The following is a 26,369-nucleotide window of genomic DNA, read 5'->3' on the forward strand; positions in this document are numbered from 1 at the left end:
CACTTCGTGGAGGCAGGGGATAAAAATGCAGAATATCGTCCCTAATTCAGATCACAGTTCTGCCTCAGCATATTGTCATTTGAACCTTTGATTTCTGATTGTTTGATTGTTAGTACTGATTTTCATAAAGCAGACAAGAAAACAAATGAAATGAAATGTAAACTGGAGGATTTGTGGTAAAGATGTAAAACACCGCTGTAGACCTTTTACACCCAGCTGATAGTTCGTGTTTTGATGCTTCTCTCTGCTCCGGTTTGAAACGGTAGGCATCGCTGTACCTAAAGAGTGTGTGTTGCGAGGTCTCTTCCCGCTTTAGATAGGAACGTGATGCATTATTAATCTGCTCTAAATGACTGGGCCGTTGCTTTCTCTGCAGCTGCACATCTGCCGTCGCAGCTCTGAGCGGCGTTCGTCTGTCTGCTCGCTCAGTTCTTCAGCGTATTTCCAAAACCTTCAGGTTGTCATGAAAACGGTGTAAGAGGTGTATTTTCTATCTGTCAGTACAACGAGCCTCTGTGCTCCCATGAGAGGAGGAGCCTTCTGTTGGAGTGTTTTCTCTCATCTCAGGTTTCAGGATGTGGAGTCCTGCTCTGTGTTTTTCTGTTGTGTTTCAGCCGTGGAAACAAATCACATCTGCTGCTGTTGCTGCACCACACATGTATTCATGTGCAGGCCTGTTGAAGTATATAGTTCTTTTATCTCTATGATTTTTCAAATATGTTACAGTGCAAGAAGGCTCTGGTCAAGAAGCTTAACAGGGCATTAACCCTCGAAAGCAGAAGCAGACATTTTGTTTACCAGCCTTAGGAGCCGATAATCAGCTGATACTGATGATGTCGTGTTTAATCGGTTAAACGGTGTTGTGAAGATATCAAGATTTCTTTCTGTAGCAGCCCTGTGTACTACAATTTATGTTGATATTCTAAAAAAAATAATGTACAGAGAATGTATTTTTATTGATTTAACCCTCGTGTCGTCCTGCGGGTCAAAATTGAGCAGTTCTAAATTTTGGAAATGTGGGGGAAAAAAAAAATTCACAGTTAAACTTCTGATGTCCACATTTTCAACATTTTTGGGAAGTCTTTGAACATTTTTTGGTGGAAAAAAAGAAATGTTAAAATGCTTCTTCAGAACATTAACATAAAAATCAACCAAAATCCAGTGACTGGATTTTGGTTGATTTTTATGTTAATGTTCATAAAGAAAATATTAGAAGTTTTACTGATGTATATGGAATCACTTTAGACATTTTTAGGATTTTTTTGGAAGATTTTTACTCTTTTTGAAAATATTTACAAGAATTTTCTTGCCAAATTTGGGGGATTTAAAAAAACAAACTTAAGGGAAACTTTTAAGGAATTATTGGAATGTTCTTCCTGAAGGTTTTGCAAATTTTCAGAAATTTGGGGAATTTTTGAATATTTTTCAGACAAGGAAACACTATTTTTTGGTGCCCGTAAACGAAGACAACAGGAGGGTTAAATAACACCAGATCACAAGTTGTATCAATTTAATGATGAAATGCTGATAATCATCTGAACTCGAGCAGTTCCTGGTGCATTTGTTTTTTTGTTTTTTCTCACTGTCGGCTCATTTTTCACTGCAGTATAAAGTCCTGCACCTCTATGGAAACAGAAAAACCATTGGACAATATAACGTAAATGCCATAATCTTAAAAAATGTTGAATTTCTTTGAATATTTATTTTACAAAAACTATAAAAATGGGAACAACCTCTGAAAATATCCTCCATCAACTTGCTGACAGCTTGCTCTTCTGCACCCTGTTTGTGAGCCATGCTGCATTTATTTTATTCATTTTCCTGTCAGTAATCTCCTCTCTTTTCTGTGCAAACACTGCCTGCAGTCACCTGAAAACTCACTTAGTGTTTTCACGACTGTTGGTCACAGCTGAACCAGGCTTGGCTTCTCAGTTGCATAGAGCAAGAGAGAATTCTCAGTTTAGTCTTTATTTTTGGCAAATTTTCAAACAACACATATTGAATAAAGTGATTATTATGATATATTTCAGTTTTTAGCCTAGATTTGGATATTTTTCCTGATAGAACTGCATGCTAGACATTATATATTCAAGGACAATGGAAAGAAAAACATCTGATTAATGTTTTTAACTTTTTTTTTTTTTTTAAAGAAACTATGCCATTAAAATTGGCAGGTTTTGGGGTTCAGAGAGTTCCAGGAGTTGGACACTCCTGGAATAACATTTTATCAAATTGGATTCAGCTGTTCCAGGATATGAGGCTTTCTGTGACTTCATCTATAGACCAAAGTTTGCCAGAAACTGTCTTTACTGCCGCTTTCTGCTCTGCAACGCTCCACAGGCGAGACACAGTTCATCTCAAACCAGCTTAATGTAAATGAGGTGTTTAGATCTGACTGAATTCTAAACTTTTCTCCTATAGGGAGCACTTTTCCATACATTCACCTCAAGTTTGGGAACTTTGACTATGTATGGCTAATAAATTCTAACAACAAAATAGCAGAGAAGTGATAAAAAGCACCTTCTGTTTGATTGTCGTAGAAGGAATAACAGCACCTCATGGAAGATGATGTCTTATTTTTCTTGTGTGGATTCACGCAGGCAGATTTTATCCATTTTCATTATGTTATGAATGATTTGCTTTATCTGTAAAGTTTGTATGACAAGCAGAAGCTGTGAGGCTGGTGGAAATAGAATGTTTTTTTAGAAGCAGAGCCACACAGCGCTGAGGAATATTGTTGATCTTTATCGTGTTTTCTGGCTCCGTGAACGATCCCCGGGCCTCCTGCAGGTCGGTGCTCAGGTGCTGATATTCTAAAGACTGCATACACCCCGCTGACACTGCTATAAGATTAGCTATGCGCTTTATTAGGAGTGAGACGGTCAATATAGCCGGCTCAATCGAGTGATGGAGATGGAACAGCAGCGTCCAAAGAACTCCAGATTTTTAATTTCCTGCCAAACAGCATGTGGCTGGATCGCCGGTCATCTCTGTCCAGCTGTCCATCAAATAATTTAGCCCTGCTGAGTCATAATGAACTTGTTTTCTTCTCAGGGTTTGTTTGTTTATTGGTTGTTTTTAAGATTAATACTCAAAATAATGCATAAAGGAAGCTGTGATCTCATTAAAATGAAGATGAATCCCATGGACGAAGAGTTTATTACCTTTTTTTTGATGTTATACTGTTGATGAACTGGAATCTGAAAATGTTCTGGGTGTTCTATCTTGTATATTTAGGTGCAGCAGTATCGGAGCAGAGCTAACCGGGGCAGGACAAAGCTTACCAAACAGTTGAACAAAGCGGAACAAAGCGGGGCAGTAAATCCAGTGGCCGTCACCCCGACCGCTAATGGTGCTCTGCTGTTAGTCTAATGGAGTAATGTTGTGTAATCATGAAGAGCCTCAGAGGGGAGAAGAAACCACACAACCACACAGGACGGGACAGGCCACGTCTTTGTGGATCGCAGTCATCTGTTTCAGTAGCTGGTAAACAAAGTGGGAAGCTCTTTTGTGAGCAGTTTTGCCTTTCATATGGTGCACGATTGAATTAAGAGAGCACGGATGCGTCGGTGTGGGCAGCCATCAAACAGCAGCAGCGTAAAGTAACCTAATACTGCTCTGCTCTGCTTGTAGACTTAGTAATAGTGGAATCAAAACCTCCACCGGGTGTTTTCTACATCGTGTGTTTGTTGTTTTTTCTCATTTCATCCAGCTGGAGGTGGTGATTTCTGATTGTCTGATCATAATTATCACTTATGTGGGAAGTATGGAGGCAAGAGGTTAATGGAAACTGGGCTTAAAAACATAATTAATTTGCGATTTAATTAAATAATCATTGCATTAGTCTCCAAAATATGTTGTTATATAAACACAAATGTATTTCTTGGCTTAAAATCCCTCAGAAATGAGACCCAGATGTACTGTTATGTGGTCTGTTTACCTTTCTCTAGTCCAAGAAGAATCAAAACAGTGGGTGGAAAGAAGAGCAAGCAAAACAAAAAAACAAATCAATTCATCTGTGTGTGTTGTATACACACAGTAGTGGGTTTTTTACGCTGCCAAAACACTTTTACACTCACTGTAGAAGTTTGTCCAACTGCTTGGATCTTCTTGAGTGTGAGATTCTTTTATAAGAAGGTCATTTTTTATCCCTTATCTGTGGCAGATGCGGTTCTGTCTTTCCAGTTTTCAGAAATTATTAGCAGCCAGTGTGAGCCAGATTTTGGAATGGAGTTTAGAAAACTTAAGTGTAAAATGGAAACAGAAAATCCACCAAATATGGTCAGTTTAGTGGCTTTTGTAGTTCCATCTCTCTTTTAGCATGTCTTTCTTTTGTCTTTTTCTGTATTCTAGGAGGAGATTAACCAATTAGGATTAGCTAATAAATTAATCTGTGACTAATCTGATAATCGACTGAATGGTTTGAGTTTTTTTTTTCTTAAAGAAACCGAAAAACATCAGAATTTTAAATGTAAATATTTTCTGATTTCTTTTCTACTAAGACAGTAAACGGAATATATTTCAGGCTGTGGATAAAACAAGAAATTTGAAGGCATCATCTTGGGCTTTGGGAGACACTTTGCGATGTATTTTACTATTTTCTGACATTTTACAAACCAAACAACTAATTGGCTTGTTAATTAATAATCAACTGATTCGTCGACAGTGAATAAAGTCACAACTTGGAGCCTTAATCCAAGACAACAGCGTCCATGACAACATTTTCCCCAAGAAAGTCCAGCTAAATAATTAGTGCTAAAAAAAACCCACACAATTTGCATGAAGAAACTACAGCCGTAGCATTCCATAAACCTGAAACAGAATATTTTGGTTTCACCCACATCAGTAAAACTCACCAACATTCTCCTGTAATGCTGTTTTTTTCAACTTTGTCTTTAATCTCTGAAGCTTCAAACAGCCTCTGTCACACTGTTTGAGTTGCAAAATAAATTTATTTGAAGAACAGAATAGCTTTATTGTCATCATACATGGCGGCATGATGAAAATATAAATAGCTGCCACTGGAAGGTGGATAACAAGCTACAACAATAAAGAATAAAATCAAATGTACATATAATACAAGACTGTATTTAGAATTACAACATATGCAAAAAACACAAGATATATACAATACTGTGTGGGAGGTAAATGAAATCAAATAAAAACTAATAAAATAGAACAAACGTGGGCGGGAGATTGCACGTAAAAAGATCTACCATGAGGTCGCAGTGATTAGTTGTCATTAAAGATGACGTCGACGCTCACATACGCTGTATTATTTACAGCTGAATTCTCATTAAAGTGCTTCCTATTTACGTTTTTTCTGTTTCTTTCGTCAGACAATAATAATAATGGTTGAAAAGAAGCTCATTAAGACTACATGCTAACCAGTTCACTCCTAAACCGCTGCTCTGCACCTTCAACACGTCTGTTTTTTAAAAGCATTCAGTTCTACGATCAAAGTCAGAGATTGATTGCATGAGGTGAAAATGAGTTGCTCTAGCTGCTCTGTCCTTCAGTAAAATATTCACTGACTGTGTCCATTATGCAGACTGAACTTTTTCACTTTGTTCAGGGCTTCAGTAGAAACTTAGATTTCTTTTGAAGTTGCGCTACTGGCTTAGATAATAAGCCCTCCGTTTTATTCATTTTCATCAAGTTGGAGTTTCAAGGTGAACTCTACAGTTTTGTATTTTAACATGAAAACTTTTGGTTACATTTCGTACCTTGCTGCATCACACAATGACATGCAGTTTGTCAGAGTTGAAGGAGGTTTAATGCAAAGGAGGAAAACGAACAAATGAATCTGGAACTGTCGATAGATTAATTGATAGAAAAATAGTAATAGCCCTTGTCTTGCATCAGAGAATAGATGGATGGAGGACTTTTTGCAGGTTCCACAGTGTGCCACAGTCTATTTGAAACATTTATGTTAGGTCTTCTCCTACATATGTGTATTGAAAGTTTGTCAACAGAGGCTGAACTGAAGGTCCAATAAAGCCTCAGAATAAAACCATGCACATGTGGACGATATCTTCCTGTTTATAGTCTGCAGTGCTGCCACTATGTGCATGTACACTACACTTATGCAAAAAGAGTAAACTAACCAGAGTTAATTTGCTCTATTTGTTAGTTTACTCTATTTGCATAACAGTCAATGCAAATTGAGCAACAACCACAGGAAAAAGTTTTGGGATCAAAATTGATATTTGGATAAAAGAGAAATTGTATTCAACATTACAAAAGTACCTTTGTGCAAAAAAATTCAATGTAAAAATACATCTTCAAAGAGCATTTCCAATTTCAGTGACAGAAGTATGGCACAAATATTGACCAAACTGTATAGCCCTTTAAGCTGCAGTCAATTCCAGCCATTTTCAGTCCAAAAAAATCGCTAATATTTTATTTGTAAATAAAAATATGACGAGAAATACAGGGAATATTGGACGCGCATCGCGAGGTGCATTTCCTCGAAAACGACCGATTAGTGGATTATATACCGACTTCAAGACATGTTTTGGACAAAATAGTTTACTGGCTTGTGTCGTCTGGATGTCCAAGGTTGGATTATGGCCGTTTTTTGTGGAATATTTTCATCTGTGTGTAATAATAAACCCGGAAATGTGAGTCGCGCTGTGTACGCTGAAGCCGTGTATAGAGAACGGATGGATGGATATTCGTTGTTTGTCGGACAAATGTGTTTATATTTCCCGCTGTGGTAATCACATCTGAAAGTGGTTTATACCGGCGGATTCATGAGAATCTAAGCTTTCCATCGGCGTATAGTGTTTGTATAATCGCGTTTGCAGCTTCAGACATTTAAGGAAATGCTTATGCAGATCTCAAAGTGTACCGGGGGCGGGACACTGAAGCGCAACGGGTTAAAGAGGTCATCCCTCACATTGTGATTTCATTGGCAATCAAGATTCTTCTTTGTCTACAGAAAACCTACCCAGGAATTAGCCTGAGTCTCAAACCCTGTGAGCGTTTAAAACCCCATCTTCCTTCCAGATCTGGACCATATACTAACCAGAGTTTTTCTGTTTCCAGATGTAAGCGCTGAAGATCATCCAGGACTTCTGACGTACTACAAACAACGGCACAACTGAATGCAAAAACCAAGACAGAAAAACTTAACACAAAGGTTTCATCCTACCAGAAGGAGCTTCACTGCAAGCCAAAGTGACTGAAAGTCTGATGCTACATCCTTTATTAGCTTAATTGAAAAGGAGTAAAAGGAGCACAGCAACTAATGAGTCTGACAGCAGTGTGAAAGGCTAATTACTTTATCCTGCTAGACTAAAAGCTCAGACTGCACTTTAATCTCACTTTGTTTTTCAACTTTAACACCCTAAGAAGCACCACTGAAGCCAAACTAAGCCTTTTACTCTGTAATATATATTAGCTGTTAGTTACTAGTAAGCCAAGATGGCCGACCCCTACCAGAACAACGTATACCACCAAGGAGGCGGCGACAGCTATGGGACGTATGGGGAAGGCGGCGGCCATGATGGATACGGATACCAAGGAGACTACCCTCCTCAGGAAGAGGATGCAGCGAGCGACGTGACCGAAGGACACGATGAAGAGGATCAGATGTACGAAGGAGAATATCAGGGGATTCCTCATCCGGACGAGGTGAAGGCTGCACAGAGAGCCGCACGGTAAGCAGTGTTTTAATGGTTTTGAAGCAGAAACGAGAGAAAATATGGTCTTATGTAGGCAGCAGCTTACTGAGACGCCAAAGGGCCACAGCAACACTCCAAAAATACCAGCATCTGTATTGTAAAACAGCATTTGTATTGTGAACAGACACCCTGAGGTGGAGTCTGTGAGAATCAATGAGTTTAATGATCTTCAGGAAGATTCCACTATCAGTGATTCATCCAAAAAACACTTTAGAAGAGCTCGATGGTGCAGATTTGGCTGCCAAAACATAGAGTTTTATGGTCCAAAAGCAGTTTGGACAAAGAAACAAAGGGACTATGTGGTGTTGGGAGGCTGGACTTGTTCATGTGTGTTCAGCTTCAAGATTCAAGATTTTAAAACATCATTAAACATTCTCAGTTCTCAGGATCGATTCCAGTTCATGGCCTTTTGCTGCAGGTTCTCCCCCCGTTCTACTACCTAGTTTCCTGTTTGCTTCTCTACTAATCTGTCTAAGAAAGCCAGCAAAAGGGGAAAAAAACCCCACCCTCAGTTGATTGTCTATAAGAACGGAGTTTGCACTTTTCAAACTTAAACCCAACCGGTTGAAGCAGAAAACCGCCATCCCTGATTCTGGTTTTGTTTCCTCCCTATTAGAGTATTTGGTGGTTATTTGTCAACAGTGCTGACTGTTTGCTCATCGCAAATCTAAAGGCCACTGTGGATTGTAGCACTTCACGTAGTAAGATTTACATCTCACTAAGTGCTATGAGTTCACCTACACCACCCCTCAAAAGTTTGGGTTCACCCAGACAATTTCATGTTTTCTGTGAAATCTCACACTTTTATCCATGTGCTAACATAACTGCACAAGGGTTTTCTAATCATCAATGAGCCTTTCAACACCATTAGCTAACACAATGTAGCATTAGAACACAGGAGTGATGGTTGCTGGAAATGTTCCTCTGTACCCCTATGGAGATATTCCATTAAACATCAGCCGTTTCCAGCTACAATAGTCATTTACCACATTAACTATGTCTACACCGGATTTATGATTCATTTAATGTGATCTTCATTGGAAAAAAATGCTTTTATTTGAAAAATAAGGACACTTCTAAGCGCCCCCAAACCTCGGACAGCAGTTTGTTGCGAATTGAAGCTATATAAATAAATTGAACTGAACTGATTTTTTTAAACAAGCAAGTTAAAAAAATGCAATGCATTGTTTTAATTTTCTCTGCTGTACCAAAAAACATGAGTTTTGTTTACCGTTACACCCCTAATACACATGTTTGGCTCATATTGATACATGAAGCAGAATTATATTTGGTTAAACAGCCTCCGAGTCGTCTCCTTCTACTTATTTTACTGAGATTCAGACCTGCTGAGCTCACAAAGGTGTCGCTTTAATAAGTCAGAGTGAGTTATTATAAAACATATCTCCTTTATTAGGGCCAGTTAGTCAATTTGACAGTGAGAGCAAAGTCCAGTCCTCAATTTTCAGTTTTATTACCAGAGATAGAACTCATTAACACTAATTCTATGCATAAAAGTGAAATATTTTACTGCACTTTTATTCAGAAATGGTCACACACTATTCTTTTCTCACTGGAGATGGTTCCCACCCACAGTTTAATGAAACCCCCAAACACTGTGCTGGGAATATTTTAGTAAAATGTCACAGTGAAGCTTCACACAGTAATGGCGCTGTGTTGAGATTTTACAGCTCCTAATCAACACTTCAGACTCATGGCTTTTTTCTAGATGAGGTGTTTGTACAGGTGTGACGATGAGTGTGTGATAACAGATGGATTCAAAGGGTAACTGAATATGTACGGATGACACGTGGCTTGTATCCCACAAATAATTTATCACTTTTTTTTGTTCTATACAACAGAAACAATCAGCGAAGTTTTAAATTTAACAACATAAAATCCATCAATAACATCTGATCACGACCAGCAGCTGATTAAGTTTTTCTCCACTGAATAATTTGACTAATTGCTGCAGCTCTAATAGACCTTGTTTGTGCATGAATGTGATTTAGTGAAGATGTTTTGTTATCCTTTAATAAATGAATGAAATGAGACTGTAACATGTGGGTGTCATGTCGTCCATCTTTATCTGCAGTAAAAACCATCAGCTTGTGCTAAATATCCTTTTTACGTAACGTCAGAGCTGCAGTGATTAATCCGTTAGTCAGATCCTTTAGCAGCTTTTAGTAATTGGGTAATATTGAACTGTTCTCCACTGCAGGAACTTGGGACCGTTTTGAACTTTTGTACGTGTTTGACTGCAGCAAACATTATGTAATTTCAAACTGTGAAAGCTCACACTTTACTGCAGCCCGAGATGACTTCTTCATATTACTGTGACTTAAGACTAAAACAATCAGGAAATTCTGGCATTTTTCAAACCTAAACTCCAATTCTATGAACATTTATGAAGCAGAGCGCTACAGGTTTGTTATCTTAACTTGCATGTTCGATTTGTCGTGGTTGAAGGCAATGTTAGAGAGGAAAAGACAGAGAAAAATACCGCCCATCATCTCCTCTGAGTTTAATTAATCAGCGTTGAATCAGCACAGCAGCTTTTCACAGTCGTTCCCTGGAGTAGGTCTTTTTTTCCCTAAAAAATAGTCCCAGAGAAGGTTCTTCAGGGAGTCAAAATATGTGTAGAAGTTCAGGCTGCCCCGAAAACAGCAGCAACACTGCTTAATTATGACCTTTTTTCTCTGTTTACTAATAGATTAATCACTGCAGCTGTAATATTAGATGTGATTTCCTAAGATAATATAAAAATGTATTAATCCTGAAGGAATTTCTTGTCAGAAATACTTACAAAACAAAATTACATAACATTTGAATAAAGGCAGTGTCCAGTGGCAAGCAATAACATTATGATAAATCACTGAAACTGAAAATAATGAAGCTAAAATAAGACTACACTAGAAAAGTAACAAGCAATATTGGCAATGATGCAATGATTGTGAAGATGCAAAATAAGATAACACATGAAACTGAAATACTGCATCTGAAAAATGACATTAATTAAACATTACACATGATGCTGAATCTGATGTTGCACAAACTATTGAGGAAAGTAGTGTTAGAAATGAAGTTCTTGTTCAGATTTAAGTGATGTTTTGGGTCGCTGTCGTGTCGTCCGTCCTCATCTAGAGCAGGGGTGTCAAACATGTGGCTCGTGGGCCAAAACCGGCCCTCCAGAGGCTCCAGTCCGGCCCGCAGGACGACTTTACAAAGAGTAGAAATTACAGGAAGACAAAAGTATGAGTTTAAAATAATTTCTAGACCTTGACAAGTTGTTTTGATCTTAAAGTAAAATACTAGAATGCTCATTGTTCTTTTGTCATTTTTGTTATATTTATTTTTTTGTCCGATTTTTGTCGTTTGTCTCATGGTTTTGTCGTTTTTTGCAGCCTTTTTGTCTCAACTGTTTTTTTTTGTCATTTTGTGTTTCTTTATTCGTTGTTTTGAGCATCGTTTTTGTCGTTTTATGATTTTTTTTTGTCTCGCTTGTGTTTGTCTATTTTTTGGTAATTCTGTTTCTCGCTTTTATAATTTTTTGTCTCATTTGTGTCGTTTGTCCATTTTTTTGTTGCTTTGTAACTTTTTGGTCTAATTTTTGCCTTTTTGTTTTGTGTCGTTTTTGTCTCATTTTTATCATTTTGTGTCTCATTTTTGTAATATTTTGTCTTGTTTTTGTTGTTTTTTTTGTCATTTTGTGTTTCTCTTTATTCGTTGTTTTGAGCATCGTTTTTGTCGTTTTATGATTTTTTTTTCTCATTTGTGTCGTTTCTGCATTTTTTGTTGCTTTGTAACTTTTTGGTCCAATTTTTGCCTTTTTGTTTTGTGTCGTTTTGTCTCATTTTTGTCATTTTGTGTCTCATTTTTCTAATATTGGTCTTGTTTTTGTTGTTTTTTTGTCCTTTTTTGTCGTTTTGTTCCTAAAGTCATTCAGTTCCAGATAGCTGTGACTAAATGTTTGGTTCCTTTACACTCTGATCTATAAGTTGTAATGTGTGAATGATAAACTGATGCATAATGTTGTTGAAACTTATTTTCTTAAAACATTTCAGGTTGTTCAGAATTTTTTGTAAAAAGAGAATTCCTTAAATGTGAACATTTTTGCACGAAATCAAAGGGATAATTAGGAGTTGTGGTTATTTATCAGTTATTATGCTGTGATTTTACTGATCACTGGAGATTAGATTGGGCTGAAGGTGGAACCTGGACTAAAATGAGTTTGACACCTTTGATCTGGAGTCTGGTAAAGAAAATGTAATTCTTTTATTACAGTTCATAAATCATATTGATTCACATGCAAAGTGTTGGATTTAATGCTGGAGCTGCAGCTGGTAATCAAATTGACCAATCAAGAAAAAAAATGAATGGGCAGCTTTTAGCGATCACGTGACACTGATGGATTTTAGGTTGTCAAACATAAGGCTGTGTCAGTTCTTGGTTTTCAGCACACAGTGAAAAACCAGCAGCTTGATGAATTCTTTCTTGAGCTGCAGTGAACTGTGATGGACTTATTTCAACAATTTGAAACTTCAAATATGTTTCCTTACCCATGCATCGTCACACCTGCACAGATAGCTCAATCAGTCGTCTGTAGTGGGTATTAGGAGTCTGAAATTAGATTTAGCTGCAGCTGGTTCACTCTGTGAGTGTTTATCGAACTAAAAACGGCGCTGCTTCATTTATCAGCACCATAACAAAGGATTTTAGCGAGGCATGTGTTCTAGAGATGAAATGTTTTCATAAAAGCAGAGAAAATCACCAGTTTCCTTACAAAAAATGAAAATATTAAAAGCACCTGAATGGACGTGAATCTTACTTTAACAGTAAAAACACTTCATCCAGTCAGAAATAAAAGACTCCAAGCTGTTTTCTCTCAGTATAAAAGAAATCCATTAAAAAGTGCAGCGAGTTCATAATAAACTGAAATTAAGCATTACAGCCAGTAGAGCAGTTTTTGAGGGTTTCTGTTTGTAAAACACTAGATTGAATGACCTTTATTGAACCGTCAGTGCACAGAGTGAATGGAGGCTTCAGTGGGAGCTCCACATGGCAGCCGCTCAGTTAAAGTCTTACCGCAAAGTTGACAGAAGGCTTAATTGATTTGGTATTGGTAATGTTTTTATCTCCTAAATCAAGTTTCCTCCAATATTGTTTTTGCAGTTACAGCTTCTTTTCCTCAGCTTCAGTCAAGATTGTGATTGTTTCAAAGAACCACAAAAGTATTTTCACGATAGCAGGAGATGATGCAGAGACTTGACATAGAAAGATTTTTTGGCCGACGCTCTTTTTAACACTTCCTATGCTCTTAAACACGGTCTACTCTCTTAAACCTACTTCATTTTTACAACGTATAAAATTCTATATGGGTACTCACCACTCAAGATACTACAACTTAAATGATGAAGATGATGATAAATTAGCTGTGATGAAGATGAGATGAACGGACAAGGTGAGATGCTGAACGCTGCTATACGTTGTGTTGTTGTGTCAATTTAATATTTTAATGTGTTTAAATTATTATCATTTATATATTTTTAAATCGTTTTCAATTTTTTTTGCCTAGAACATGCTTATTTACAGCACAAATAATTAAACTAATATATAAAAATACCTATATACTGTCAATTTACTGCTTACTTTATTCTGCTCATTAGTTACTTTGATAGATGTATATAATGTTTATATTTATCTTTGTTCCTTTTTGATAATTGCATTTTGATGTTGTGATATGTATATAATCTTTATTATTTTTTGACAGTTGCATGTCCTTTTTTTAGCACTGAGGTGGATGAAACTAAAATTTAGCTGTGCTATTGTACAAAAGTAGGACAATAAAGAGCTATCTAATCTATCTATCTAGTTTTTTTTTGTAAATTCTTGTCAAAAAAGCCAAATTAAATTGAGCATGATTCAATATTAAAAAGGAAAATGTACTTTTCTGTTCCTAGACAGTGATTAAAAGCTGCAGTATTAATGTGGAGTTAAATAATCATCACATAACTGTGTTCCAAAACAGATTGTTCCACATCCGCTCATACAAATGTGACATATATAAATATTTTAGATCTCTGTACTGCTTAAACTCGTGTACCGTTGACAGTTTTAACCTCCACCTCAGACTGCAGAGACCAACCAAAGACAGTTTATTTCTTCATCCCGTGTAGCTCGCCTGCAGTCTGATTCAGAGCTTTTGTTCTGGTTTAGTTTTCATCTCTGCACTGAGAATAAAGAAGGATAAACTCTCTGATCTTCTTCTCTCTGAGTTGAAGGAACATCGATGAGCTGAAACATAAAAACCACAAGAGCTGGAAACGTTTTAACGTGACAAATAGCAGCATTAGAGACATTCAGGACGGTGTTAACAATCATTGTTTTTCTCTTTACAACCTCATTTTCAGTATTTATCTCTAATATGTAAATGACTATCTTAATTTACATATTAGTAAAGATATGATTAGTTATTAATCTTAATAACTAATCATATCTTTAATAACAGTAAAAGGTTTGCAACGCAGTGTTTAGTCTTGTCTGGTTTCTTCCTTAATACCAACCATAATCTTTTTTTAAAATAATTTCTTACTGGAAGTGACTATGGGGCTGTGGTTTAAATGTATGTTTGTGATCTCTTTTGTTGAATTTGATTTTAAGCTAATTTGACATTTGTATTTGCTGTATTCTTCTTTTTCTTCTCCTTCTTTTTTCCTCTCCTTTTTGTCTCCTTTTTTCTTCCTCTTCTCCCTTCTTCATCTTCTTTTCCTTCTTTTTGTCCTTCTTTTCTTCTTCTTCCTTCTTTCTTCTCCTTTGCTTCCTCTTCCTTTGTCTTCTCCTAATTTTCTTCCTCTCCTTTTCATTTTTCGTCTTCTCCTTCTCCCTTTTCTCATTCTCTTCCTCTCCTTCTTTTCCTTCTTCTCTTTTCCTTTTTATTTTCTTCATCTTCTCCTTCTTTTCATTTTTCTTCTTCTTCTTTCTCCCTCTCCTCCTCCCACTTCTCCTTCTTTTCTTCCTCTACTTCTTTCTTCTACTTTTCTTCCTCCTCTTTCTTTTCTTCCTCTCCTTTTCATTTTCTACTTCATCTTCTCCCTCACCCTTCTTCTCATTCTTCTTCTTTTCTCCTTCATCCTCCTTCTTCTTCTTCTTGTATTCCTCTTTCTTCATCATCATCTTCTCCTTCGTCCTTCTTTTCTTCTTCCTTCTCCTCCTTCTTTTCTTCCTCTCCTTCTTTCTCCTCCTCCTTTTCTTCCTCTCCCTTTCATTTTCTACTTTCTGGAACTTCTCCCTCTCCACCTCTCTCTCTTGTTTTCTTCCTTTCCTCCTTCTTTTCTTCTTCCTCCTCCATCTTCTTCGTCTATCCCTTTTGCTTCTTCTCCTCCTCCTCCTCTCTCTTCTGATGACTTCTTCTTGTCCTCCGTCTCAGGGCTAAATCTCGAACCACCGCCAGCGCTGCCTCAGAACTGGAGGAGCTCTCTCAGCAGTACGAGGACATCATGGAGGACTGTGGTCACGGCAAGTTCCAGTGGACGCTCTTCATCGTGCTCGGCCTCGCTCTGATGGCCGACGGCGTCGAGTGTTTCGTGGTCGCCTTCGTTTTGCCGTCTGCAGAGAAGGACCTGTGCCTGTCCAACGCTGAGAAAGGAATGCTGGGTAAGGGCTTCAGTTACTGATTTAATGCTGCTTCCAGTGTCGTTTGTTTGGTCAGAAGTGTTTCTCTGCTGCTGTCTGAAGAATTTGTCCAGCAGTGATGATGAATCTGTCTGGTTGATCTCAGCAGAGCTACAGCGTGTTGTCATGACTTTAAAGGCATTATGGAGGATGTTTTGTTGTTTAATTTGTCTGATTCACATAAAATTAATATACTGACCTTTAGTGGACTTGTATGTATGGTCTCTAAAAGAATTTAAAAAAAACAAAAACAAACTGTGGACTTGGCAGGACCTGAAAAACATCAGCCAATCAACACGCTCGGACCGAGGCGTTTGGTTTGCTCCCTTTCCAGGCAATCAAAAATCTTCCGGTTCAGGCCTAGTTCCGTAGATTACGTACGCCTTGGACTTGCGTGTTTTCTGTATGTGTTGCTTTGGTATAGCTTCGTAGTTAGCTGGCGACTTGTTTTGCTCATCTTTTTTACATAATGGCAGATAAAGATCCAGGGGGACCCAGCTGTAAAAGAAAGGCTTTTTTTTTTTTTTGAGGTCAGAGAAAATAAAAGACAACTAGATTGCGAGAATGCAAAAACAAAAGTGATTATTGGCGAGTCATTTAGGCGATGGCGTCAGCTCAAGCAACAAATGGACCTAAAGACAGATGCCTTGGTTGCTAAATTCCTTCTGGACAGGTAAAATGTATTATTGTATTATACTGCGGCTGTAGGCAACTTCACGAGTCCTACGCAAGTTTCTGGAGGGGGGCGTTTCTTCGTAAATGTTAAGAGGGGGGAGGTTAGAGGGGGGTGAGGGAGAGGTTGTATGTGCGCATGCGCATGCTACGTTCAAAGTCGTAGGAAATTAAATCTCCTCCAATACCTTTAAATGTGCCAAAGAGACCTCATCTTACTGAGTTGTTCATTAGCTGAGTGATCGTTCAGCTCATCAGATCAATACTGTGACCTGCCCATGATCATTAGATCCTGTGTGGTTGATGTTCACCAGATAAACCAGTGCTTTAAGGCTCATAAACTCCAAACAAATGTTAGAAAACAGTGGGGTAATCCTTTATTTTACAGGTCCTACATTTTAAAGCTAAATTCATGGAAACCTTCCTCTTAATTTCCTCATAATTACTCAGTATTAGCTGTTGGTTTGCTCATAAAGACACCAGGAAATCCTTGGGTTTGTTAGGTTTTTATAATAAAGTACGATAGATTTTCATTTATTGTCATTGTGTACGGTAACTTCAAGCATCAATACAGTCCATGCATTCACTAAATTAGTCATTTTATAAAAGTACGGTAAGAAATGTGCAAATATAAAGAATGAAAATCTAATGTATAAGTTGTATGTACATGTGTAGCCTGTGAAATCAGTTGGATAGCTTAAAACTGTACGGTTATTGTGGATTTGCATTCCTGGATGTTGCACAATGCTGAACATATGGGAAAATGTCATAACTCAGTTTTTATCATTCTATCATTTAAAATCTCTTTTTGGGGTGCAGGAATAATCAAAACATCAATCACTAATAAAAATCATTTCCAGCCCCAGCTAGTTGTTTAAACAGTTACATTTTACAAAACTTCTTTCATTGTTTTTAGCTGTATATAAGGTTGTGATTTTTAATGAGAGTAAAAACCAACTGAAGTCCTTTTAATGTCTTATATTAGCAGGTAGAGTCAGTTTTTGCTAACAGTAGCTTGAGGTAAATTAAAGAAACTACAAAGTTGACCTGAGTAGAATTAACTGAGCGTATCAGAGTGTCTTTTATCCAACCTTTACTCCAGTTGAGTTTTATTTTTTTGTGCTGCTATGAGATTTGGTCATTACTGGAAATCCACTGTACTGTTCTGTGATTTTTATAATATTCAACATATTTGTCGTTTTAGAGGAGTTTGCTCTCTATTTACCTCCTTTTTTAGGAATAGAATTATTTCATAACCTTCCATCGACTTTAATGGAGCTGAGAATATAATTAAAATAATATCCTTCACAATGTAGAATCATTGAATGGTTTGAGTAAAATATCAATCTTGAGAGGAAAAACAACACAACAAGACAATAGGATTAGTCCTGGAATAAAAAATACCTGCTGAAACTGTTGTCATGGCAACAAAAATCACATTTGTATTACTGTATATTTAGGTCAGGGGCATAAACTGATTATTTTTAGCTGCATTTCCTTTGTTACTAAAATAAAAGGGCAGCCAGTTCAGGTACTTTGTCATTTTTACACCTGTTTTTAGCCCATTATGGTTTAATTTATGCAGGAAAAGTGGCACAATAATACCTCAGGTCTCTGGGGAAGGAACTGTCTTATTCTGCCTTTTTTCCCTGGTGTTCTTCAAACTGTCTTTAACAAACTACTACAGTCAAAATCTTAGTGGATAATGTTGTAATTCACAATTTGGTCTGTTGGTGGCAGTCTCAATGCTTAAACTCAGATTTAATAACGTAGAAATGTGCCTGTTGGACTTATTGTCACGGTAAAATGATTCTGCAGCACCTGAGCGTCAGGTGCAGTTAAGAACAGCGTTATTTTTGGAAATATTTTGATGCAAACAGCTGTGCAAATGAAGATAAATCTGAGGCTGCTGATAAGGAAGAGGGGGAGCCCATTAATCGGATAATTTAAAGCAGAACCAGAACATGAAAATGTCAAAGAATACATCCAGATAACCAGTTATAGTTTCTTTAGCCGCTGCTTCGAACACACAAGTAGTTTTTGAGGACATATTTGCAGCTAATTCTGATAGAAATAGAAAAAGAAGTCTGTATTTAAGGGTTAATAAGCTTAATTAATCAAACATAGTTAAACTGAGTTCCACTCTGTGTGAAATAATGATCCGACGCTGCATGAAGGTAATGAGAGCGGTGTGATAAACGCCTCTGACGGCTTCTTAAAGGGAGCCCTGGCTTCCCTCCTGCAGTCTAATTAGCTAATGTGCAGTAAGCAGGCAGCAGTGACTCTGCCAGTTAGTGACGAGTGTGTACAATAAATAGGACCGCTGTATTAGTCTGTATATCCTGCTGACTGGGAGGGAATCGGTGGGAACGCTGGTGTTTATTTAAGGCAAACTGTGAGTGCTGTGTATGTGAAACGAGTGTGTGTTAGCAGGAGATGAAGAGGAAGGAAGAGGAAGGGTAATATCAGGGTGGAAAGTAGGGCATGCAGAGATGAAAGAGAAGAAGAGGTACAGGAAGATGAAAACAGATTATAGAATAAGAGACAATTATTTTAGTGTGATTGTTGTGAGGATGGATGACAGTGCTGGGCCACTCCATGATTGAATTCACCCCATAATGTACACTGATCAGGCATAGCATTATGATCAGCTGCCTAATATTGTGTTGGTCCCCTTTTCCTGACCTGTCTGATGAACTCCACTGGACCCTGAAGGTGTCCTGTGGTGTCTGGAACCAAGATGTCAAAATCACATCCTTTAACCCTTCTGCTGTCTTCATCCTTGTCTAAGAAAATCCAAAAATTCAGCAAAAAAAATTCCCCCACATTTCTGGAAATTTGCAAAACCTTCAGGAAGAAAATTCCAATAATTCCTTAAAAGTTTTATTTTTTTTAAAAAATCCCCAAATTTGGTTAGAAAATTCTTGTAAATATTTTCAAAAAATGAGTCAGCATCTTCCAAAAAATTTGAGAAGGGGTCAGACTGAAGTATAATGTCTGACAGTGCACTGCAAAAACGCCAAGTGTATTTGTCTTATTTTTAGTCAAAGTGTCTCATCCGACTTGATTTAGGATAAATTTATTTAACAAGTGACATTTCAGCAAGATAGAGGGACGTGTTTTAAGACAACACATCTTAAATATCTTAAGTCAAACAATCTTGAAATTATCTTGTTTTAAAGTTTAAAAATTTGGAAGAAAATATGTATATTTTCACAGTGAAAACTTCCACATTTTCAACATTTTTTGGGAGATTTTTGAACAGTTCTTGGTGGGGGAAAAAAAAAAGAAATGAAAAAAAGTTTCTTTAAGAACATTCACCAAAAAAATCAACCAAAATCCAACAAAATTCAGAGATTTTTTTTTTTAATGAATGTTCTTAAAGAAAATATGAGAAGTTTACTGATATATATGGAATCACTTTAGATATTTTTAGGATTTTTTTGGGAAGATTTTTATTTATTGTTTGAAAATATTTACAAATTTTTTTCATTTTTTAAATTTTTATTTCTTGCCAAATTTGGGGTTTTAAACAAAAAAAAATTAAGGAATTTTCTTCCTGAAGATTTTGCAAATTTTTATAGATTTGGGTAATTTTTTGCTGAATTTTTGGATCTTTTTAGACAAGGCAACAGTTTTTTTGGTGCCATAAATGAGGACAACAGGAGGGTTAAGACACCAAAGCCTGACAATCCTGGTAAAATACAGCTTAAAATAAGTTTTATAGCTAATTTTAAGATCTCAATATTCTAAATATCAGATCTTATTTCAAGAAATCTTACCAAGCCATTTTTCACTTGTTCTGCTGGCAGATTTTTTCACTTATTTCAAGGTAAGAGTTCTTTGAAATAAGTTTTTTTCCTTGTTTTGAGAGGAGCATTTTTTCCAGTGTGTTGTGTATCTGTGTGTCAGTAAATCCTCCTGCTCTGAGTTTACATCTGGCACCGTTCAGTCTCCTTTGTGTTTATCAGCAGTCTTTTTTAAAGCTTCTCCCCGCTGGCAGCAGCTGACTCATCGCCGACACTTTCTGTCCAACTTTCTCCGTCTTTCAGCGCCATCTGTCCATCCTCACCCCTGCACCGCATCCCATTTACTCTTTGTTTCCTCCTTTCCCATCACACAGAAACTGAGCTTGACTGTTTGTCCTCCTCCTACACCGTCCTCCTCCTCCTCGGTGCTGCTCCCGTCTCACACCTCCTCCGTCCTCCCACCTTACCTCGGTGCGTTTCAGAGCAGTTGTTTTTTTTTAAACCACGCCTGCGTGTCTGTTTGTGCTCTGAGTCAGCAGACTCGGTGATCGATGCTCTCTGTCCTGACCTTGGAAAGAGCCGTGCAGCATCTCCGAGCCGCCCCGTCTTCCAGGGACGAGCTTATTTGAAAACAGATACACCAGCTGGGGTTTTATAACCGCAGAGCAGCGTGATGAGTCACTGTCGGCTCTCCCCTGTTGCACGACCATCTGCAGGCCGAGGCGAAACGTTGTCGCCGTGCTGCTCTCTGGCTCCGGTCGGGGCTGAACTTGGCAGAGGCCGAATCTCGCCGCTAATGAAGGTCTGGAGTTTTTAGAAAAGAGCTGAATGTGCCGACATGACTCAGGCTTCAGTGCACGAGTCGGCCGGACTGTCTGAGGGAGAAATGACTGGAATAATAATATTATAAAGACTAATATCTCTGAACTCAGTCTTTTTTGAGGGGTAGAAGCAGAGTGGTCTAATCCACAAAAAATCAGAAATTAAAGTTTGGGGTCGCCCAGACAATTCCATGTTTTCCATGAAAACTCACACTTTTAGTCATGTGATCTTCAGGAAAATTCCAGAAAAAACCTCGCTTACAGGAACTTGACGGTGCAAATCTGGCTGCCAAAGCATACAGTTTTATGAACAAAGAAACTAAAGGTTGACATGGTGTCATGGATCTCCTTCAGGTATGTTTAGCTTTTAGTAAATTTTTTTTTAAAAAATCATCAAACTTTCTTAGTTTGTTGTCCAAAAGAATAGAGGTTACACTTTGAAACTGCAAGTGGAAATCACCACTTTCCTCAGGAACTCAAATTTATTTGTCCAGTCTCTCATTCCAACCGGTCGAAGCAGAAAGCCGCCGTCCCTGATTCTGGTGCAGTTGGAGGTGTCTTTCTTACTCCCCATTAAACGATATTTTGTGGTTCTTTGCTAGTGTCACTGACTGCTTGCTCATAGCGAATCTAAAGGCCACTTTGGATTGTTGGGTTCTCTGTTTATAGTTCTTAAGATCTTCATCTCACTATATGAAATACTATGAGTTGGCCTACACTACTGCTCAGGGGTTTGGGTTTACCCAGACAATTTCATGTTTTCCACACTTTTATTCATAAAAACATAACATAACTGCACAAGGGTTTTCTAATCATCAATGAGCCTTTCAACACCATTAGCTAACACAATGTAGCATTAGAACACAGGAGTGATGGTTGCTGGAAATGTTCCTCTGTACCCCTATGGAGATATTCCATTAAAAATCAGCCGTTTCCAGATAGAATAGTCATTTAGCACATTAACAATGTCTACACTGGATTCATGATTATTTAATGTTATCTTCATTGGAAAAAAAATGCATTTTGTTCAAAAATAAGAGCATTTCTAAGTGACACCAAACTTTTAAATGTTTATTCCGCCCATATTGTATTTTCTGGCAAAGCAGTTGATGATCGTAAAGGTCTGTACCACCCAAAATACCACTTACTGTCCAAACACTAATACTTAAAAGGTTTATTCCTTCAAAATATTACTTTCTAATGAATGAGTTATAGTTATAAAAGTTTACTCCACCTAGTATACTACTTTGTGTTTTTGTACTTATAGTTGCAATGGATTGGTTAGACCCAAAATATACTTTCTGGTCAAGTACTTATAATTTTAAAGGTCTGCTGAAACCAATCAGTACTTTATGTCCAAGCACTGTTGGATCCAAAATACTACTCTCTGGTCTAGTACTTATAATTTCAAAGGTCTGATTGAAAGCAATCAGTACTTTCTGTCCAAGCACTGTTCCATCCACTGTACTACTTTCTGGTCAAGTACTTGCAATTTTAAAAGTCTGTTGAAACCAGTTAATACTTTTTGTCCAACCACAATTTATCCAAAGCACTACCTTCTGTTGAAGTACTTATAAATTTAAAGGTCTATTGAAACCAGTTAGTACTTTATGTCCAAACACTGTTCCACCCAAAATACAAAAATACTTTCTGTCGAAGTACTTGTATTTTTTAAAGGTCTGTTGAAACCAGTCAGTACTTTATGTCCCAAGCATTGTTCCATCGGAAACACTACTTTCTGTCGAAGTACTTGTATTTTTAGAAGTTTATTGATAACAATTAGTACTTTTTGTCCAAGCACTGTGCCATCCAAAGTACTACTTTCTGTCGAAGTACTTGTATTTTTTAAGGTCTATTGAAACCATTAAGTAGTTTCTGTCCAAGCACTGTTGGATCCAAAATACTACTCTCTGGTCAAGTACTTGTAATTTTAAAAGTCTGTTGAAACCAGTTAATACTTTGTCCAACCACTATTTCATCCAAAGCACAACCTTCTGTTGAAGTAATTATGAATTTAAAGGTCTATTGAAACCAATTAGTACTTTATGTCCAAACACTGTTCCACCCAAAATACAAAAATGTAATTGGATGTAATTTTAGAGTTTTACTGGTTCCAATTAGTACTTTCTGTCCAAGTATTTGCGGTTTTAAAGGTTTGCTTTACCCCAGATAATCTGTAAGAGCCACTGAGAATGAGCTGCTGCCTCACAGCCCACCAGGTTTATCTACTTCCTGAAAGCTGAAAGACAGACTGGGGAAATGTGAGGCTCCCATTAACGATAACACTGCATATAAAGTGCATTAAAAAACACTTACTTCCTGAGAAAACAGAACCTCTGAGGGTCTTTAAGCACAGTTAACCTTGTAGAAGAAGCTTTAATTACAGAAAACTGCGCAGGGAAAATGTTTTCTTCATCAGCGACAAAATATCTGACAATCTAAACAATGAAGGTGTGAGATGCGTTCACTGACTCCACGTTGATGCTTTTTTTAATGGGAGTCTATTAGTTTCTGCTGAACTCAAAGCAGATGCTGCCTCATGAAGTTCAATCTCACCGTATGAAGGTTCCTGCAGCTTCATTTAAACACTGACTTCATTTTGTTTCCTTCAGGTCTGGTGGTCTTCCTCAGCATGATGGTGGGGGCCTTCCTGTGGGGAGGTCTGGCGGACAAAGTGGGCCGTCGGCGCTGTCTGGTCGTGGCGTTGGAGATAAACTGCATCTTTGCCTTCCTGTCGTCGTTCGCTCAGGGCTACGGCTTCTTCCTGTTCTTCAGGCTGCTGTCTGGCATCGGGTAACGCTCATTAACGCTCGTTTTAATGTTGTTGCAGACATTAACAGGGATTTTTCTGCTCAGAACGGATCTTTGGGGGGGGCAACTAAACCAAACAGCTTTACGGAAAAACACAATACAAAGTCTGTCACCTTAATTGACAGGAATCTCGGCATTTTCTTGCTTTTTCTGATAATTTATTTTATTAAAATACCCATTACACTTTTTATTCTCGGTTGTCATTGTTTTGCCACTTCCTTACACTTGTATTATAATTATTTTTGCCCAAAAAAGAAAAAATACACAAAATTCAAGATGCAGTTGATTCTTTTTTAGGTCCGGATTTTCAGTAGCTGTCACAATAATGTCTTTATCTTCAATTATTTTCAACATCATAATCATGTAGTGGAAATCAGATGTTGTAACAACCATATAAGCCGATATGACTTTGTTTTTTTCAATTTCTCCCAATAAATTATGTTAGTATTATACAAATTATTCAAATTCCTCCTTGTTCAGTGTCATATGAAAACGAAAGACTCCAAATAATCCGCAAAATCTACACTTTAGTTAATTGTTTTAGACTATTTTAGTTTGTTTCGTTTAAATTTTTTTTTAAATCGTAAAATATTAAAATGTAAACTCCTTCTTGCTTTTTTTACAGTTAAACATATAAAAGACATCACCCTGAGGTAAAATTAGGGCTGCAGTTAATGAATATTTGTCCGTAAAATGTCAAAAACTTCTGCGTCTTCAAATGTTCACCAAAAACTCCAGTTTTGCAGTGATTTTTGACACAGTGACGCAGCAGATATCTTCTTTTATAACATTCAGATTTACAGCTGTGTGACTTTTCTTAACTGTTTTTGTTTGAAGGATGACTGAGGCAATAAAAACAGCTGCTGAACATTGTTTGGTTGATTGTGTAATTGATTAGTTGTTTCGCTCTACTATGGATTGATTTTCTGTTCAATAAATGATCTCCTCAATACTGTATTTACTGTGAAAATAAAGACACCCTGAATGTCATTTAGGGCTGCAACAAATGAATATTTTCATTACTGATACATATATATATATATATATATATATATATATATATATATATATATATAATTATTTTTTGGGGGGAATTTTGTCTCCAAAATGTCAAAAAAAAGACAAAAATGCTGCTGAGCTAAAGGCGACACCTTCAAATGTAAAAGAAAAAACTAAATATTGAGTTTTACAGTGACTTCTGACACTGAAAAGTGTCAAATATCGACTTTAAAGATGGTCAAATCACCAAATGGTTCTTTTTTTCACTTGAAGAATAACTGAAGCAATTAATCAATTATAAAAATAGCTGCTGATTATTTTCCTGTTGCTGGTATAATCGATTGGCTAGCTGTTTTAGCTCTACTTTAGATTTATTTTCTGTTTCGTAAATAGTCTCAGTCGCCTTTTTTATTGATTTTTGAGCGCTGGAGTTTCCTTTTGCTGCCATGTGAAGCTACAGATGTGCAACATTTCCTGTAGCTGCATCATTTTCATCACCTTTCATCCATTAATGCGGCTTTTTAACGCTGATGTAAGACAACAAGTGAAGCTGCATCGGGTCTGAGAGCAGAAATGTGTCGGTGTTTTGTAGCGGTGACGCAGCAGAGTGCGGCTCTCAGAATAACCGAGGTCTGCAGGGAGCCTCGCCGACTCAGAAACCAGGTCACATACGGAGCTCAGAGATTGAAAACAGAACTTCTCGCCTCAGAGGTTCATGCAGTTTGTCATACAAACCCTCTCTGCTGCTCGTCTGTGCCGACATGCAGCGACACCGAAGCTTTTTACAGCCCGCTGATACAGATCTAACACCAGGAATCTGCTGTTTGCTCCAGGAGACGTTTGCTAAAAATACCTGAACTCTACTCCCAGTTTCAAAGTTTTCTACAACAAACTCCTCCTGTAGCATCTCATATATATATATATATATATATATATATTTATATAATTCTTCTTACACTTCTATGCTGACTTTCTAAATAACTCCTTCCCCTCTTTTTGTCTTTCTGCTCTCAGTATCGGAGGCACGGTGCCGATTGTGTACTCGTACTTCTCCGAGTTCCTTCAGATGGACAAGCGAGGAGAACATCTGTCCTGGTTGTGTATGTTCTGGATGATCGGTGGCATCTATGCTTCGTTTACGGCCTGGGGAATCATCCCTAGATACGGTACGACAGCAGTGTTTTTAATAGTATCCTCTCTGTGGCTCATCCTGCACACATACTGCATTTATCTCCTCGCGTTAACGTTATTTACAGTTTTACATCCCGTTTATACTGTTCATACCGCTGTTTTCCCTACTTGTACATTCAGATTAACTATTTTATATCAAGTCCACAGCTATATCTTTATATACTCAGTGTGTTTATACCACTCTGTCCATACTGTTTGTGTTTATACTGTAAAATACTGTATTGGTGCACTTTATTGCCTCTTTTGCACTTGTATCTGCTAAGCTGCATTTCATCGTCTTAGTACAGCAGGTCCTCGGTTTACGACGTCCTCGTCCTACGGCGTTTCTTGGTTACGTCGTCATCTCCTATAAATTTATTAAGAAAGTCTTGTTCTACCATTCCGACGTACTCTGTTTGCGACGTTAAAACAAACTTCACACGGGACCGAGTTGGCGAGCGAAGCGGGCGAATACGCCGTCACGTCTTTGTTCACATTCGCCGGACTGTGCTACATTCGCTTTCTTTCGTTCGTGTTGTTTATTTTTCTTTCTACTGTACAGTGTTTTTATGTCTTAGATTATGATTTTAACTCTGTGTTAGCGTAGGTGAGTGACAGAGGTACTTCTGTACAGTATGTGAGTTTCGACTTGCGGTGAAAATCTCGTCACATCGCACCATAGGAACGGAATTCTGACGTAAATCGAGGAACCCCTGTTCTTGTACTTTGTGCAGTGACAAGTTCTAATCTAAATAGTGGAGCCGATAACTACAAGTATCAGAAGAATCAAT

At 37.6% G+C, this 26,369-nt stretch overlaps 1 protein-coding gene across 2 annotated transcripts in view; it reads left to right on the forward strand.

The window, feature by feature from the left end:
• The window catches only part of LOC110955854 (synaptic vesicle glycoprotein 2B-like), a 105,638-nt gene that overhangs the window by 57,180 nt on the left and 22,089 nt on the right, over positions 1 to 26,369 (forward strand). For both annotated transcript variants that reach the window (XM_051952664.1, XM_022200995.2), the window contains exons 2-5: positions 7,051 to 7,664; positions 15,112 to 15,338; positions 23,211 to 23,391; positions 25,423 to 25,574. In XM_051952664.1, the coding sequence (XP_051808624.1) occupies positions 7,429 to 7,664; positions 15,112 to 15,338; positions 23,211 to 23,391; positions 25,423 to 25,574 (796 nt within the window). In that variant the 5' untranslated portion in view covers positions 7,051 to 7,428. The remainder of the gene's footprint in view (positions 1 to 7,050; positions 7,665 to 15,111; positions 15,339 to 23,210; positions 23,392 to 25,422; positions 25,575 to 26,369) is intronic.

The sequence above is a fragment of the Acanthochromis polyacanthus genome, chromosome 8 (assembly GCF_021347895.1).
Source record: "Acanthochromis polyacanthus isolate Apoly-LR-REF ecotype Palm Island chromosome 8, KAUST_Apoly_ChrSc, whole genome shotgun sequence".
NCBI classification, from domain to species: domain Eukaryota; kingdom Metazoa; phylum Chordata; class Actinopteri; family Pomacentridae; genus Acanthochromis; species Acanthochromis polyacanthus.